Below are 17,192 nucleotides of genomic sequence, written 5' to 3'. Positions count from 1 at the left end.
TCTCTCCCCATGTAATAAGAGTCATTTGCGACGTGGGCTTGTCTGAATGCAAAATCCAAGTTGTTATCAGCTCATTGTAGGTGAACAAACTACGTCTGGATGGCAGTCTCTGATTCCTCCATGTTTGGTGCAGAATCGCACTTGCCTCCCACTGCTACCGTGTCTGTTGCAGCATCGCACTCACCTCCCACTACTATTTCATTTTCGTCCAGGTCCATATTGAGTGTCCGGTCTGGGGAGGCTGTTGGTGCTTGCAACGGCATGGAAGAGTTTGCCAGCTGTCCCGGGCCTACACTTGAGGATTTGTCCCCCAGCTCTCTGGACAACTCTGGTTCAATTTCAAACCCATTTCCTTGTCTGACATTGTCTGTGGCGAGCCCCTCTATATCCACTACGGGGGAAGGCACTCTGCAGGTGGCCAAGACCCATCAGAAGAGGGGATTCCTTTTTCCTATTAGGAGGGGCCAAGGTGAAGTGTCTAAAAATTTAGTTTTAAAATATGGATAACTATGTTGCTTTTTCCATAATATTTGTAATTTAATTCTAATTAGCTTCAATTACCTGGTGAACCATGACAACCATAAAAAGTAAGCTGACTTCTCAGTCAGTGTACCTTTAAATAATGTGAAATTTATTTTATTTAAGTAAGAACTAAAGTATATGAAGATTTATTTTGAACTACTGTAGGTAACTATTATTTTCATTTTAACTAAATGCACTTTCATTCAATCTCCCTGTTTGTAGGGTTAGACACAGCACATAACACCCTAGAACTGCTTAACTTTTTACATACAGATAAAAAATCAAGGAAGTAACTTCAAGAATTAAGCAAAACAAAAAAATTTAAAAAGATTTAACAATACAATTAAATTAAAAGATTATGTAAATTGTAAAAGTTTGATAAAAAAATTAGAATGTTACAACTGTTCATAATGTTATTTCAGATGGATAACAGTGTAAATAAGAATAAACTTCAAGCATGCATTAACAAAAATACAGAGCAGAAAAAAGGGAAGTCAATGGGCTGCAAAATTCTTGAATAAGACTGGGCTCCATAAATTAACAACTTTGTAGTGATGCTGCTCATAATCCAGCCACAGGAGATGCACAAACCAGTGTGATTCTTCGTGCCGGTCCCAAGTCTGGATAAATGGGGAGGGTTATGTCAGGAAGGGCATCTGGTGTAAAATTTTGCTAAATCAATATGCGGACAACAATACAAATTTCCATACCAGATTGGTCAAGCCCGGGTTAACAACAACCACCACCAGTACTGTTAGTCAACAGGGTGCTGGCGAAAATTGGGCTACTGTTGGCCGAAGAAGAGGGGGGAGATGTGTCCAGATGCAGGAGGAGAGGAGGAAGGTAAAGAGAGTGGAGCTGAGGGTAGGAACTTTGAATGTTGGCAGTATGACTGGTAAGGGGAGAGAGTTAGCCGATATGATGGAGAGAAGAAAGATTGATATATTGTACGTGCAGGAGACTAAGTGGAAGGGGAGTAGGGCCAGGTGGATCGTAGGTGGATTCAAATTGTTCTATCAAGGTGTGGATTGGAGGAGAAATGGAGTAGGGATGATTCTGAAGGAACAGTATGTCAAGAGTGTTCTGGAGGAGAAAAGAGTGTCAGAGAGAGTAATGATTATGAAGCTGGAAATTGGAGGTGTGATGATGAATGTTATCATTACATATGACCCGCAAATTAGGTGTGCAATGGATGAGAAAGAAGATGTTTGGAGTGAGTTGGATGAAGTGATGAACAGTGTACCCAAGGGACAGAAAATGGTGATGGAGCGGATTTCAATGGACACGTTGGTGAAGGGAACAGAGGAGTCGTGGAGGTGATGGGTAGGTATGGTGTCAAGGAGAGGAATGAAGAAGGTCAGAGGATAGTGGATTTTGCCAAACGGATGGACATGGCTGTGGTGAATACGTATTTTAAGAAGAGAGAGAAACATAGGGTGACGTACAAGAGTGGAGGAAGATGCACACAGGTACATTACATCCTATGCAGAAGAGTCAATCTGAAGGAGATTGAAGACTGCAAAGTGGTGGCAGGGGAAATTGTAGTTCAGCAGCATAGGATGGTGGTCTGTGGGATGATGTTGGAAATCAAGAAGAGGAAGAGAGTGAAGGCAGAGCCAAGGATCAAATGGTGGAAGTTGACAAAGGAAGACTGCAAGGTTGAGTTTAGGGAGAAGGTGAGACAAGCACTGAGTGGTAGTGAAGAATTACCAGACAGTTGGGAAACTACAGCAGATGTAGTAAGGGTGACAGCAAGAAGAGTGCTTGGCATGACATCTGGACAGAGGAAGGAGGAAAAGAAAACCTGGTGGTGGAATGGGGAAGTACAGGAGAGTATATAGAGGAATAGGATGGCAAAGAAGAAGTGGGATAGTCAGAGAGATGCAGAAAGTAGACAAGAGTACAAGCAGATAAGGCACAAGGTGAAGAGAGAGGTGGCAAAGGCTAAAAAAAAGGCTTATAATGAGTTGTATGACAGGATGGACACTAAGGAGGGAGAAAAGGACCTGTACCGATTGGCTAAACAGAGGGACCAAGCTGGGAAAGATGTGCAGCAGGTCAGGGTAATAAAGGATAAAGATGGAAACATACTCACAATCGAGGATAGTGTGTTGAGCAGATAGAAAGAGTACTTTGAGAAGATTATGAATGAAGAGAACGAGAGAGAGAAGAGGTTGGATGATGTGGAGATAGTGAATCAGGAAGTGCACCTGTCCAATATTGTGTAGGTCCCCTTCATGCCGCCAAAACAGCACTGACCCATTGAGGAATGGACTCTACAAGACGTTTGAATGTGTCCTGAGGTATTTGGTACCAAAACATTAGCAGCAAATCCATTAAATCTGATAAGTTACAATGTTGTGTCCACATGGAACGGTCTTTGTTCCAGCACTATATAGAGGCCAAATCAACACCTTGAACGTTTTGTCATGTTCCTGAGTAATTTTTGCAATGTGACAGGGGAAGAGGCCACTGCCATCAGGGAACACCTTTGCCATGAAGGGATGTATGTATTCTGCAACAATGTTTAAGAAGGTAATACGTGTCAAAGTAACCTGTGCACTGTGTGTTCTGACACTTGTCTCTCATGGCCACCATTAACTTTTTAAGCAATTTATGCTACAGTTGTTCTGTTGTGGGACTGGACAAGATGGGCTAGCCTTCTCTCCACACACGTATCAAATCCTTTGGTGTCCATGTCTCTGTCTCCAGTTCACTGGTCATTTTTCCTTAAACCACTTTTGGTAGGTACAAACCACTGCATACCACAGACACCCCACAAGACCTGCCATTTTGGAGATTCTCTAACCCAGTTGTTTAGCGATAAAGACTTGGCACTTATCAAAGTCCACTCAAAGTCCACTTTTGCTTGCCAATTTACCTGGTTCCAACATATCATGTTCAAGAACTCACTATTCACTTTCTGCCTAATACATCCCACCCTTTGACAGGTTTCATTGTAAAGAGATAATTAGTGGTTTTCACTTCACCTGTCAATGGTTTTAATGCTGTGGTTGATCAGTGTATATCATCTGCATACCAAACACTAAGAGACGAAATTCCAAATCTGACTTTGCCCACTTACACCCATTCGCAGTTCAAAATACTGTTCTGTATCTGAAATTGTGTCAAAAATGTGTTAATTTAAAAATGGCATAAATATTATGAAGTTAATTAAAAAACAAAAATATGCACAAATATGATTCTTTTGGCATTTGTGCTCCATCTACTGGTGGCTATGAAAATTACAATACGTAAATAAACCAACCATGAAGCAAGGTCAGTGCTGGGGCAATTCATTCTCAGGGGGTAGTCGGCTGATGCATGATTACAATACACAGCCCACATTATTTTCAATTCACAATAAACATGCCTAAATATAAGTGTGAGATTACGGCAAATAGAAGTTCATCCTACACAGCGTACTGCCTTGGGATGTCACCATTGGAAGCCAAATGCAGGTTATATCAAACAAACACAAACAAGGTATTACCAGTAGTTTTTGTTTTTTTCAATATGTGTTGTGATTTCATTTGTAATTTTATAACCACTGTGAAATTTAATGTTGCAGAGATGCTCTCAGGATAAGAAAAGTCTTTATTAACACATGTGGAGTCATCCTGCAGGTCATTGAAGGCAGTGACTGAATTATAGCTGTTGATTACACTTCTTAAATAAACAGTTACAAGAGTACGAGATAAGTGGGCATTTCTCATGTCTTTGCAAATTACTGATAAACACAACCCTGGAATCGGGATGTCCTCTATTCTTGCTCATACCAGCCCTTATCAGTAATAAACTTATACATACCAGCACAAGACTGGGTCACAGATCAAAAAGCTTTCATTAAAGTAATTGCTATGAGTAAAAGCTGATAGTAAACATGTTATAATAATGAAATAGTAAAAATTATATTTGGCACACCAAATGAGTGAGTGCCTAACTAGTACAACCAGTACCAAACACTCTACTACATTACATTTTGAGTTGCTTTTTCTGGCTGTATTTTTGACATACTTGGGCAAAACGTGACTGAAGGCATTGCCATACTGAAGAGGGTATTGTGGCAAGAATAGTGTGATCAGATTCTCTCTAAAAGAATACAAGATGGCCTCTCAAGTGGTTTTACAGTTCTGTATACAAAAGCTCTTACACTGCTCATCTAAAAAATAAAACCAAACAACAAGTTGTTTCAAAGCCACTCATATAACAAGGAACTTTATTAACTGCGTACTTTAAACAACATCTTATGCACTTGCCTGGGGTGTATTGCTATGTTACAATGCTATCAACAATGACTTTGACACTGCTTGCATATATAATAACTCAAATGAATTAGAAAACCTTGTATAGCCACTGACAGCATAGTTTAATAAAGCTGCTGATTGATATCCAAACAGCCCTAAAGATTTTCTTCAAGTCCTGGCCTACCTGACATCTTACTTTTTTTGGCGATATAATGTACTATCTCTGCGTCCTCCACGGTAGAATATAAAATCCATTGCCACATGTTTAGTATATTATTTTGTTGTGCTCAGATCCAAACTCATTATTTTAAGAAATATGAATTCTGTCTCTGAAGATCTTCATTAAAATAGCACAAATACATACTCATATCAACAGACTAAGTACATGGCTAAAGCAAGCCATCTCAGATCGAAGTGCCTTGATATTGCACTTATGCAGTTTTCAGTTTATAAGCTTCACTTCATAAATACAGAATATCTGATTGTCTGGTACACAGTATTGCCTGCTTTGAATAAATTGATATGGCTGGTGATTTTTAATGCATTGAAAGATGGACACTCAAAAGTGTTTTTCTACAGTGATGCACACTGAGAAATGAGTCATGTTTAAAATACAGGACAAATGAGGATTTTTAAAAATAAATTGGGACATTAACACTGAGCAAGAAACGCATGACTGCCCCGCAAAATACAGGTTGTGTGGTAACCCTAGGCAAGAAACTCTATCCACGTTAACACTAATATTCAATTAAAAGAACAGCTTTGTCAATCTGTCAGTCAGTATACTTACTGATCCATTTATTTCCTAAAAGCAGTGTAGAGCCTTCTGCAGCCCTAGTCATATAGTAGCACACAATAAACCATGACATGGTACAATGATTTAAAAGTGCCTCTTTCTGTTATTACTGACAATGAGGTTCATTCATTCCAGTCATTTTGGACTGGTTTTGGAATAATTGGAATATCTATTATAAAAAAAAATCTTGGGGAGGCAGACTAGGTAGACGAGACGAGATCTTTTCAGAAGACAATTTGAGGTCCCATGAGAGACACTTTAACTTGCTCCCATTTCTTAAAACAATGACAAGCGACAAGCAAAACACGCAGCTCGCAGCAGATGATCTGACTACTTCTCCTTGCGTGTGTTCAGCCACCCTAACATCACAACACGAGCAGCAGAGACACGAAGTGGTAAAAAGGACAGTGGCTGTACAGGCTTTAAAATGATCGACGGGCAGCGCAATAGCAGCTGAGCCCCCACATTCACACAACGTGAGCAGCGTTATATGTCCTGCGAGAAAGATTTAACCACGCCCTGGGCCGGAAATAAAGGACAAGTATTGTTTTTACAACATCATGCAAGACAAGGCAGTGAGCCATCATTTAAAACAAGTCCATGGACATCTGACCTAGCAGTTGATGGATTGCTTTTGGCAGACACGCATCATGTGCTCCCAGCTCTTAAAACAATGACATTCAACAAGAAGAACAGGCAGCTCGTCAGCAGCAGAAAGACATCAGATGATCCGACAGCATCTCCTTAGTGTGCGTTCGGCCTCCCCCCCTTCACAATGCGAGCAGCGTTATACGTCCTGTGAGAAAGAGATTTAACTACGCCCTGGGCTGGAAATATAGGACAAGTATTGTTTTTACAAAAATTTTTTAAAGTAAAAGTGAAAATAATGCATATGTAACAATTCCCATGAAAATAACAATCTCTTTAAATTGTATATCCGGTAAACCAAACATGGGGGTGGGCAAGCAAAGCGAGCAGGGGGTGAAGCCCCCTAGTTTTTATTAATTTAGATTTTTGAGTTGTAGTTTTATTTTTATATTGTATTGTTCTATTAAGTTTGATGACATTGCCTAATATTTGTGTCACATTGTTTCCTTGTAGTGATACAGTAGTGCCACTTTTTGTGGCAAATGGCAGCTGTGCCACACAACATGCACGCCAAGAAAACAATGGATATGCAAGCTCTTAGAATGTCTGTTAGGAACATATCCAAAGTGTTATCAGCTAGTAATGAAGGACATTACAGTAATCTTCGCATATTGACCTGGGGTGCTGTTTGTAAGAGGCACTTCTTTGGGAACTGGGGTCTGAGTGTTACTAGTAAATATGAATACAGCAAACAGGATTATACACAGTAAGTAAAATAAAGGAAAAGTTATCAATTTATTCATTAATTCATTAACTAACTCACTTAAGTTCAGCATCACAAGAGCCACTGAGCATAAGAGAGAAGCCAGTGCTGGATGGGATGCCATTTCATCACAGGTCAAACGGATGCATGATCATTTATACTCTGGAGTCTTAAATTGTGCTTTTTTGCAGTTTTAATAATAAAACAATTTAATCTAGAGTATTACATTAGCAAAAAATGTCTATTCAGTTGTGCATCAGCTCTTCTGTTTTAATTACAGTACTGTATCTTTTCCTAGTTCATTCATTGCCTGTTTACAGTACAGTATTGAATGTACAACTACCTGTTTCCAGGATTTTATTTCATACTAAGGTACACATTTACACGGGACATTTTAGTGGTGCCAATCAATTTGATAGCTTTTCTTTGGATTTAAAGAACAATTAATTATAAATGAAGTCCATGCAAATATGCACAAAACAAGTCTGTCCCTATTCACAACTATTTTCAATGATGTAAATAATTTTGTTTTACTTCTAGAAACTCATAAGGTAGTGCCTTTGGTACTGTACATTTAATTGATAGATACCACATATGACTTTGTTTAAAGAACTGGACTGTATTATTATTTTTAAAAGTGGTTTTAAAATGAAGCTTCCTCGATGAGATCTCAGATTAGACTTTCCATTACAATTAGTTTATTTCTAATTCAAAGAAGATGGATTTCAACCTCTTTTTATGCATTTTAAAGAGCTGAACGTAAAAGCATCTATCTTTTAATTCTTGAATTTAGTAAGTAAAATAACAAAATGTCTCCCTTCTCTTTAGAATAGTCAGTGCTAAGTAATTACAAACCACAAAACAATTTGGTTCAAGTGTGCTTTCGTTACCATAGCAATACCCATTGCATTTTGCTGTCTCCATGGAAACTCCCATAAAGCAAAGAATATTTTCATGTTTCTTGAAAAAGTACAATGTTATATTTTTGTATTCTTCTAAGACTAAATAACACAAATATATTTTTGCCTTGTTTTAGGTGCCTACCCACGACTCTCTTTGAGCTTTAAGTTAAAGAGAAACATTGGATACTTCATCCTTCAGACTTACATGCCCTCAATTCTAATTACTATTCTGTCTTGGGTATCATTTTGGATCAATTATGATGCCTCAGCTGCCAGAGTTGCATTGGGTAGGTTTTTACATTGTTTTTTTATTATGAGGTTGTGCTTTGATTAAAAGAAAAATAATTTATTCATATACAGTATACTGCCCCAGTATAGTGGTATATCTCAGGGTGTAAACACTGATTTTGTTTCCTTCATTCTATCTTTTAGTACAGTATGTAAGTATATAGTCTATCACACTAACACCTAAAGGAATAAAGGAGAATACTTCTTCATCTTTTTTTCTTTTTTCTCCTTTTCTTGTCTCTCTCCATATCAGCTGGTGACTGAGTTCACTGCATCTGTCACTTTATAACTTTCAGACCTGCCTCTTTTAGTTACATGTATATAGTTTGGTTATGTGGTTTCTATTACTGCATTATTTCCAATATATTCTTCTGTTAAATCTTGCATATATTCATTTACTTTGGAAGTGTCCCTGCTCCATACCAGTGAACCAATAGTTCAGCTGTTTCTCAATCTTGGGCAGTTCTTTCTGTACATCTTTGAGAAATATAAAAATATGATCTCTTCCTTGGATCTTTGCTTACTTTTCCCTAACATAAAGCTGAAAATGCTACCGGTAATGAAGTACTAAAATGCTCACTTAAGTCAAAGTCAGGAGGTCAGGACTCAGGCACCCATCTTGAGCAAATATGCTGAATCTGCTGTATGCTGTTGCCCCCATTCTCCCTGGTGTCAACTGTCCTTTTGAGATCCAGGAGCTCAATTTTTGACTCTCCATTGATTACAATAAAGATTGGCCTTCCCCTATAAGTTATTCAAGTGGACTCCAGTTACACTTTCTATGTGTTTTTTTTTTTGAGTTTACTAATTGTGAGGGAAGGTACTCAGACATAAATAGTCTCCCCAACTTGTGCCACAATAGACACTTAAAGGAGAATGCATAAGCATGTCCAATTCAAATGGCTCATTTTTTTGCCTTCATGTGGTCTTCTGCAATGGACTGAAAATTAGATGGGGACAACGTGTTGCAGTAATTACAGTACAGAACATTTTTTTTAATCAAAGATACTAAAATCACTTCAATTTACATGCTGTATTATTAGGTTGCTCTCAAGTTGGGATCACATTAGTTATTAATTTACTTCTTTCTGCTTGTACATCAGACATACACATTAAATAGTTTTCTCTTGACCTTCCCAAACATATTGTTTTACTTTGAGGATTTCTGAATATACTCTTTCATTGAATTGTTCATCTTGACTAAAATTAGTTTTTTCTGCAACTTTTTGAACTTGTGGATGATCATATGAGAAGTTTTAAAAATACTAAGTCAATACAATGTTCATTGACTGATAATTTAGCACAAAATGGAGCAAAACTTTCAATATGATTATTATAATTTTAAAGCATTCATTGTAAATTCTCAGGGTCTTTGTGGTTGTTAAGTAAAGTGAGACTCCCTAATATCAGCTTTTATCTACATGCTATGTAGGAAATTAAGAAATAATGAAACACCTACCAACGGCTCACCCTTATAATGAAAGAGCTATATATACAATTAAAATTTTTTTGACATGTTTAATGATTCAATGGGACACACACATATTTCTCCCTGTCACCCCTTTTATAAAAACACCCCACATATTACAAAACACACATTTTCTTTATCAGTTGTTTAACTGCTATTAATATTTTGCCCCACATACTTAATTTGAATCATCTTGTAATTGAAATGTTTATTGAGCAACTGGCTCACATTTAACACTATACAGTTGATTGGTAAAATTGAATTTAATGTGGTAAACTAATCAAGTGATATATAATTTGGGGAAAAAGCTGCCAATGTCATCCTTTCAGAATAACTGTAGTATTGGATTTTCATTATAGCCAATTACCTTAGTCTGTTCAGAAGTAATGACTTTATTTGTATCACTTATCTAATCTAATGAATTAATCTTCTTTGTATTCAGATTCATTCTTACATCAAGCCAGAAATAGCCAATAAATTGTATCTGGCATTACTAAAAATAGGTATTTGTGTAATACAGTATATTACATAGTATTTTATTTATTTTGAAGTTATTCAGTAGTTACATACAAATTTGTTTGTATTTCACCTGTTTCAGCGAACTCAACTCCAAAGTGCTTGACACATCACAAAATACAGTAGTGTTTATTATTTTGTTTATTACATCCATCCATACTAGACAGAGATGAATATATAAAATGTATCCTGCTGTATCTTTGAGACTTTATGAAGCACACTAATACAGACGATTCTGCTCAATTCCCACTGATTTCCCCCTGTTCAAATGTCCTGTGTGATTAATAATCAAACCCCCAAATCTTATACCGCAAGAGTACTGCATGCAAGTGGGGGGTCCTCTTGCTCAATGGTGGACACTGGATGCATTTACATTTACTACATAGTATCTAGATTAATCAAATATTCCAAAGTGAATATTAACAGATATTTATAGTCCCAAAGACAGTAAAATATTGCACTCTGATGTTCTTTTTCCGGTTTTCTGTGGTGGTAATCTGTGTCACCACCACCTAATCAAAGCACCGTGCATTCTCTACTTTGATGGATTGAAGGTCAGATGTCCACATGACCATCATCATCTAATTCTTCCACGTGAAGCCTGAAAACCATGATGACTGATTTAGATTATTTACATAGTATTAGGTAGAATACCTATTGGGGGCTGTGTGGTCTCATGGCCTCGGAACCCCTGCAGATTTTGTTTTTTTCCACCAGCCCTCTGGAGTTTTTTTTTTTTTTTTGTTTTCTTTTTTTCTGTCCTCCTGGCCATCAGACCTTACTTTATTCTTTGTTGCTTAGTATTGCCTAATCTTATTTTTATATTTTTACTTCATCTTTTAAAGCACTCTGGGCTACATCACTTGTATGAAAATGTGCTATATAAATAAATGTTGTTGTTGTTGTAAACATAAATCGAGAGGACATTCACATAGTGGACTACCTGAAAATAAATACACAACATCCCACAGTGAAATAAAATTCACCTGATACAGCTGCTTTCTAAATGACATTGAAGTAGTAAGTCACTATATGTCCTTAGCAGGGCTTGCCATCCTCTGTAGAGTTACCTTAATGAAATGTTTCCTTTCTGTAGCATGCAAACTAGCACATCACTTCCAGATAATAGGCATTCTGTTTTCAGGGTTGTGTTTGTTAAACAGACCACACAATTATTTCAACTACGGCAGTGCACAAATGCAGCTCTTGTCAACCCTTCATGATGATTTTTCCTGGGAAAACATTGTTTCTGCCCAGTGAAATAAGTCCATGAAACATCCATAGGGTGTTTATTGTTACTTATGCTTTGCTTGAAAGTTTCCTAGTGTGTAATGCAACTAAACAACCTGGAAATTAGAAAAAAGTAACTAATCATATCTGTATTTGCCACAAAGCAAGCAGACAATAAATGTGAAAACCTACAGTATTTAGTCACTACATTATAAATCAGTCATATTCATAACACATTATATACAGTATTATTTTCAAAAGATATAAAGTTTGACACTAATCAGTTGTGTTATGAGCTGCCTGAATTAGACCCTGCTTCTCTCATTATGGTGCTGGACAATGCTATGTGGTCAAAAGTGGAGTAATCCCTTTGCTTTTTATTACAAACTACTGGAACTTGTGGCCTTCTGGTCCTCCAATAAAAGGCAATTGAAAGGGGTGTAATCTATCATTATAATGATAAACTTAAATATGAATTTTAAACATGCAGGCACCTTGTAATTGGGGAGTATCAATAAAGGCTGTCAAAGGTAATCAGTTGATAATGTGTATGTTCTTGTGTGGTCCTCAAGTAAAAGGGAATGGAAACAGCACTTAGAGGTGGTGTAACATGGAAGTCCAAAACGAAAGAAATGTTTTGTTGATAAAAGTAAAGATCTTGGAAAACACAAAGATGTGCAAGAATGAGATGAAACATTAAATGAAAGCCCTGTGGTATTGTATTTTCTAACAGTGTTGGTCCTATGTAATTGGGGCAGTAGAAGACAACAGCTATTGTAGTAATCATACATGTTATAAAGATGATTTAAATTTGATTCATTGAAACTAAAAAAACTGGCCAAAAAGTTAACATGAAAGGCAAAAATTATTGCAAAGAAAGAAAGGCGTTTTGTGCAAAGAAAGAGAACTAGAGTTATTTCACAGTGGGTTTGAATAAATGTCTACCATCCAAAAAAAACAAAGTTAGTAGTCACTTGAACTCACTAAAATAGTGCTCTTGTCCACTAAAAAGTTGTATATACATGAGCTATAGAAGAAATTGGGGTCTGCTTGGTTCTATTTAGGCTTAGGTCCATTGTGTAACATGTATTCGAAATTTTGACTTTTACTTATTGATTACTAGCTGTCCCCCATGCCTCCACCCACATAGTAGTGAAACAGGACAAGTGAGGAGGGCCCTGCTCAGCTCCCTACATTTTCCTTTCCCTTTGGCCCGCAGGTTCTGTCTTGGATTAGCGCGAATATATTGCTCCTGCAAGCAAACTATGATTTTTATCGCAATGAGAGAAAATCACAAAATCAATTGGAATGTTTAAGTAAGTTATAGAAAAAAACCCGTTAAGTAGTTCTCTCGTTCGCTAGCTAATCGGAGGTAAGGAATGTCCCGAGGCTTGCTCATGAGTGAGTAGGGCAAATATTATATATATACAGTATAATATATAAATATTTACTTAGATTCATTTCTCTTCACCTCTGACTATACTGTAGTGTTTCTTAGCATGTCCGCCTCAATGGCTCATCGGAATATGTCCTCCCCTACCTTGGGCAGTGCTCCTCTAGTTGTCTCCATCATTCTCCATATGAGCACTGAATACTCTCAATAGTTATATTAAGTAAGAGGTACCTCTTCCTCAATCTTGTTTATTTTTTATTAGATATCTGCTAGATTTTTATGTTTCATGCATTGAGCACAATGGGTACAGTATGTTGAAAGAATCATTCAGCGCAAAGAAAGAGAATTGATTTCCAGGTTTGGGTTGTTTATTTATCCTGTAAAGATATAATAGTTATGGATAGAAATATGAAGCAACACTAATTCATTTTCTACAAACAGATGGTTTACATTGTACTATTTTATAGAGCATATCAACAATTGTAACCCCCTGAGATTCTATTCTAGCAGTGTGATGAAGGCATTCATCATATTCAAATTCTCCATATTGAGTCTCCATACTGAGAAGTGATTGCAAGCTGACAAAAGTAATATTAATGCTTATTTAACTGGATAAAGAATCTTTTCTTGTGTTATTATTTTCTTATATCTTGTATAATTATTTAAATATTTATGTTATACACCTAGGTGTGGAAGTTTGCTTATTGGTTGTGAGTTTTTCACTTTGTGTCACTACGTTTGGACGCTTTCTATTTTTTCTGCTTCTGCCTTGATATCTACTTTGTTTTATACCCTGGTTTAGACCAAAATACATATATTAAAATATATTGCTAGCTGTAGATGTCTGATTCTTCTCTAGTGTTTGTTACAGTATTTGCTTTCATAGCTTGTCTGAAATCACCCACTGAATATATTTTGTACTGCCAGCAAAGCATTGCTAAGCAACACTTCAGTTTTCATTCTGGGCCTCTGCAACGTGAGAGCTAGCTTCCCAGCACCATGTTGAGTGGAAAACATGGTCAGCCAACACAAGTGTAACAATTTGCATATTTCTCGGTAGTCTGTTGCAATGTGTTCATTTTTTGTCTGTGTGTGGGGAAGGGTCTGTCTAGAATGACACATTTACTCTTTCTGTTGTATTGTTTAAATGGACTTTGATTTTCTGCTGATTAAGATTGTATCTGTTTATCTATAAAAATATGGCCTGTCCTTATCATTTTCTAGATACCCATGTCTCTGATCATCATCATCATATCTTATCACGCCACTGTCATATCCAGGTAACAGTGGCGTCATTAGCTTCCTTAAGATCTTCATCGGTACATGTAGGGCCTCAGGAATATTCATGGAGAATGTGGTCCATTGTTTGGGTGGGCTCACCACAGGGACATTCAGCGCTTGTTGTGAGGCCCCATCTAAATAGGTTGTCCCTTGTTTTGCCTACCTTTGACCTAACTTGGTTAAGCACAACCCAGTCTTTCCTAGAGAGGGATGTTCCATTGGGTAGATGCTCTTGAAGTGTAGGAAGAGCTTCATTGGGAGGGCTACAGTCAGTCTCTCGCCACCTCTCTAGCCTATGTTTTGTGGACTGCTTTGGATTAAGGGGTTCCACTGTGGCGAAACTCTGACGAGAAGGTAGTCGGCGATTTACCTCCTGGTGATGGTGAAGTCAGTGTCTGGAGTCCATCAGTTGCTTGAACCTTTCTACTCTTGAACTACTTTCTCATCGTATATAGGGAGGTGTGATCCCGGCCAGCCTGTATAAAGCAGGAAGGCACGTTGTTCGCAATGTGCCGGTGATGATTCGGCATGCTCTGTTTAGCTCAGGGTCAACCCAGTTGGTATGGGTTGACCTAGCCCACACTGGTGCACAATACTCTGCTGTTGAATAACAGAGTGCCATGGCCGTTGATCGCAGTGTCTTAGGGTCTGCTCCCCAGGATGTGTTTGCTAGTTTGCTAAAGAGATTATTCAAGCTGGATATCTTCTTTTTGAGTTTAAAACTATGTTCTTTAAATGACAGTGTCCTGTCCAGATTGATGCCTAAGCAAACTGGATGTTTGGTGTTCTTTACTACTTCGTTATTCCACCTGATCTCTAGAGTTGTGTTTGCTTGTCTAATGTTAAGATGAGCTGTGTCTTCCCTGGGTTGGCATTAAGGAACCATTTAGTGTAATACTCTGAGAGGTTGTTGAGGTCATTGGTAAGTCTCTTTTGGATATCTTGGAAGGAAACAGACTGGGAGGCTAAGCAGAGATTATTTGCATAAATTAACCTCCTAATGTTGGTGAACACAGGCTGGTCATTGGTATAGCTATTGAACATAACAGGAGCCAGCACTGAACCTTGAGGAAGTCCATTTTTCTGATTCCTCAAGCGACTCTTTTTACCGTCCATTTCTATGGAGAACCTTCTGTTGACCAGTAGTGACTCGATTATATGAAACAATGGACTGTTTTGTATGGTTCTAGCAAATTTCAAAAGAAATACTCTGTGGTTCACTGTATCATAGGCAGCGGAAAGGTCTACAAACACTGCCCCTATAATTAGTTTATGCTGAAATCCATCTTCAATGTATTAAGTTAGGTTCAAGACTTGGCCACAACATGATCAACCGGGGCGAAAGCCTTCTTTGTCGGGTGACATTTGATCCTCGATGGTTGGGGATATGCGTGCTAGTATCATCCTTTCATATACCTTATATAAAATGCATAACAGTGAAATTGGGCGGTAACTTTTTGGATCTTCTGGGTTTTTTTTCAGGTTTCAGTAGTGCCACAGCTTTTGCTCTTCTCCAGATCTTCGGGATGCGATATGATGTGGCACAGATGTTAAACAATGAGAGAAGCCACTGTTTAGTTTTATCACCAAAGTGCTGTATGATCTCTGTTGTAATCCTGTCTAATCCAGCAGCTTTGCCAGGCTTCAGTTGTTTTAAAGCGTTATTCAGTTCTTCTATGACAAATGGATCAAAGTGGTTTCATGACTCGACCCATGTCTTTTTTCATTTTGCATCAGTGCCACAATGTTTTCTGAAATGTACTATACAGGTCATAAAATGAGTTATTCCAAATATCGTATACAGTGGAGCCTCAGGTCACAAACGTCTCTGAAAACATACAAATTGGGTTACCAACAAAAAGTTTTCGAAACTTTTGCATCTGTTCACGACCACATACTCGGGTGACGAACAAGTCAGTTTCCCTTCTGGTTTGTACGCGCTGGAAATTTATGCACGTGTTCAGTCTCTCCCTGTACAGTAGATTGTTCTCGGTCAGACGCGCATCGCGCAGAGGGACTTTGTGGTATAGCGGGTCCACAGCTCACGTCAAGAGGCCAGTTTTAAATAAATAATCGCCACGCTTGCAGCTTAGCGAGGGGGCATGGTGATTGATTGCTACAGCTGCCATGTCCTCTTCATACATAGAAGCGTGAGGCGGCTAAAGGGAGGAAAAAGAAAAGAAAGATGGAGGTTGCGGAGTGAGGAAGTAAGCAGAAAGCAGTGTGGAAAGAACTGGTGTGAGCAAGCGAGCGCATGCTTGCAGGCAGGCAGCTGGACAGTGAGCCCAAGCAGGGGTGTTTTGGCCCACACTCGGTGGGGCAGAAGGAAGCGGTCGCTCCAGCTGAGCGATCAAGGAGCTGGAGTGACCAGAAGAAGGATGGGTGGCCGCGTAAAGCCAAGAAGGCAGTTAAAGAATGCACCAGGCTTGTTTTTAAAGAGACTCTTTCGAGCATTGTTTTAACCTCGTATTTATTGAAGACTTTTTTCTATTGGATTTTAACCTCCACTTCATTTCTGTTTTAATGGGATTTATTTATTGAAGGATTCTGAAAACACTGCACTTTATTTAATTTGGACATTGTTTTTGATTGTTGTTTTGTTGATTTTAATAAAATAACTTTGCACTTTTTGCACCATCTGTTTGCTCAATTGTAGTACCTCACTGTCTTGCTCATCGGTAACATTAACGACAGTGATGGGTTTAAGGGCTCTCGGAAACGAGATGGGAGCATGCAGCGAACCCACAGCGTCATAGACTTTACCTCAAAACTGTAATCTCCTCTCCACCCAGTTCCTCCTCACTTCCTTCATGCCAGAACTTGACTCATGCAAGGTTAGTTTTCTTGGTTGTTTATGGTTAGGTTTTGTATAAATTACAGATTTTTCAAATGTTAATTTTTTTCCCTGTGCTTAAAACTCATTAAAAAAAAGTATTTACAGAGAGCGTAAGAGGTTCGCAAGGCTATAGCGTGAACTCTTGCAATGTTAGTTTTCTCTGTCCAAGGTTTTCTCAGTGTTATTGAATATTTTTACATTTAGTTTACTATTACATTGTGCATTCTATGGTATATTTAACTATTTTTGTGCTTAAAAATCTTTAAAAAAAAAATATTTACTTACAGATCGTTCTGTCCGTAACGGATTATTTGTATTTACATACAATCCTATGGGGGAAATTACTTTAGGTTGCGACCAGA

At 38.0% G+C, this 17,192-nt stretch overlaps 1 protein-coding gene across 3 annotated transcripts in view; it reads left to right on the top strand.

Annotated features, from left to right (window-relative positions):
* Positions 1 to 17,192, top strand: part of gabrb3 (gamma-aminobutyric acid type A receptor subunit beta3) — a 485,579-nt gene that overhangs the window by 392,289 nt on the left and 76,098 nt on the right. For all 3 annotated transcript variants that reach the window (XM_039744693.1, XM_039744694.1, XM_039744695.1), the window contains one exon: positions 7,953 to 8,105. In XM_039744693.1, coding sequence (XP_039600627.1) covers positions 7,953 to 8,105 — 153 coding nt within the window. The remainder of the gene's footprint in view (positions 1 to 7,952; positions 8,106 to 17,192) is intronic.

This window comes from Polypterus senegalus, chromosome 2 (assembly GCF_016835505.1).
Source record: "Polypterus senegalus isolate Bchr_013 chromosome 2, ASM1683550v1, whole genome shotgun sequence".
NCBI lineage: Eukaryota > Metazoa > Chordata > Cladistia > Polypteriformes > Polypteridae > Polypterus > Polypterus senegalus.
The sequence above is the reverse complement of the archived record's forward strand: the minus strand, read 5'-3'. Positions and strand labels throughout refer to the sequence as shown.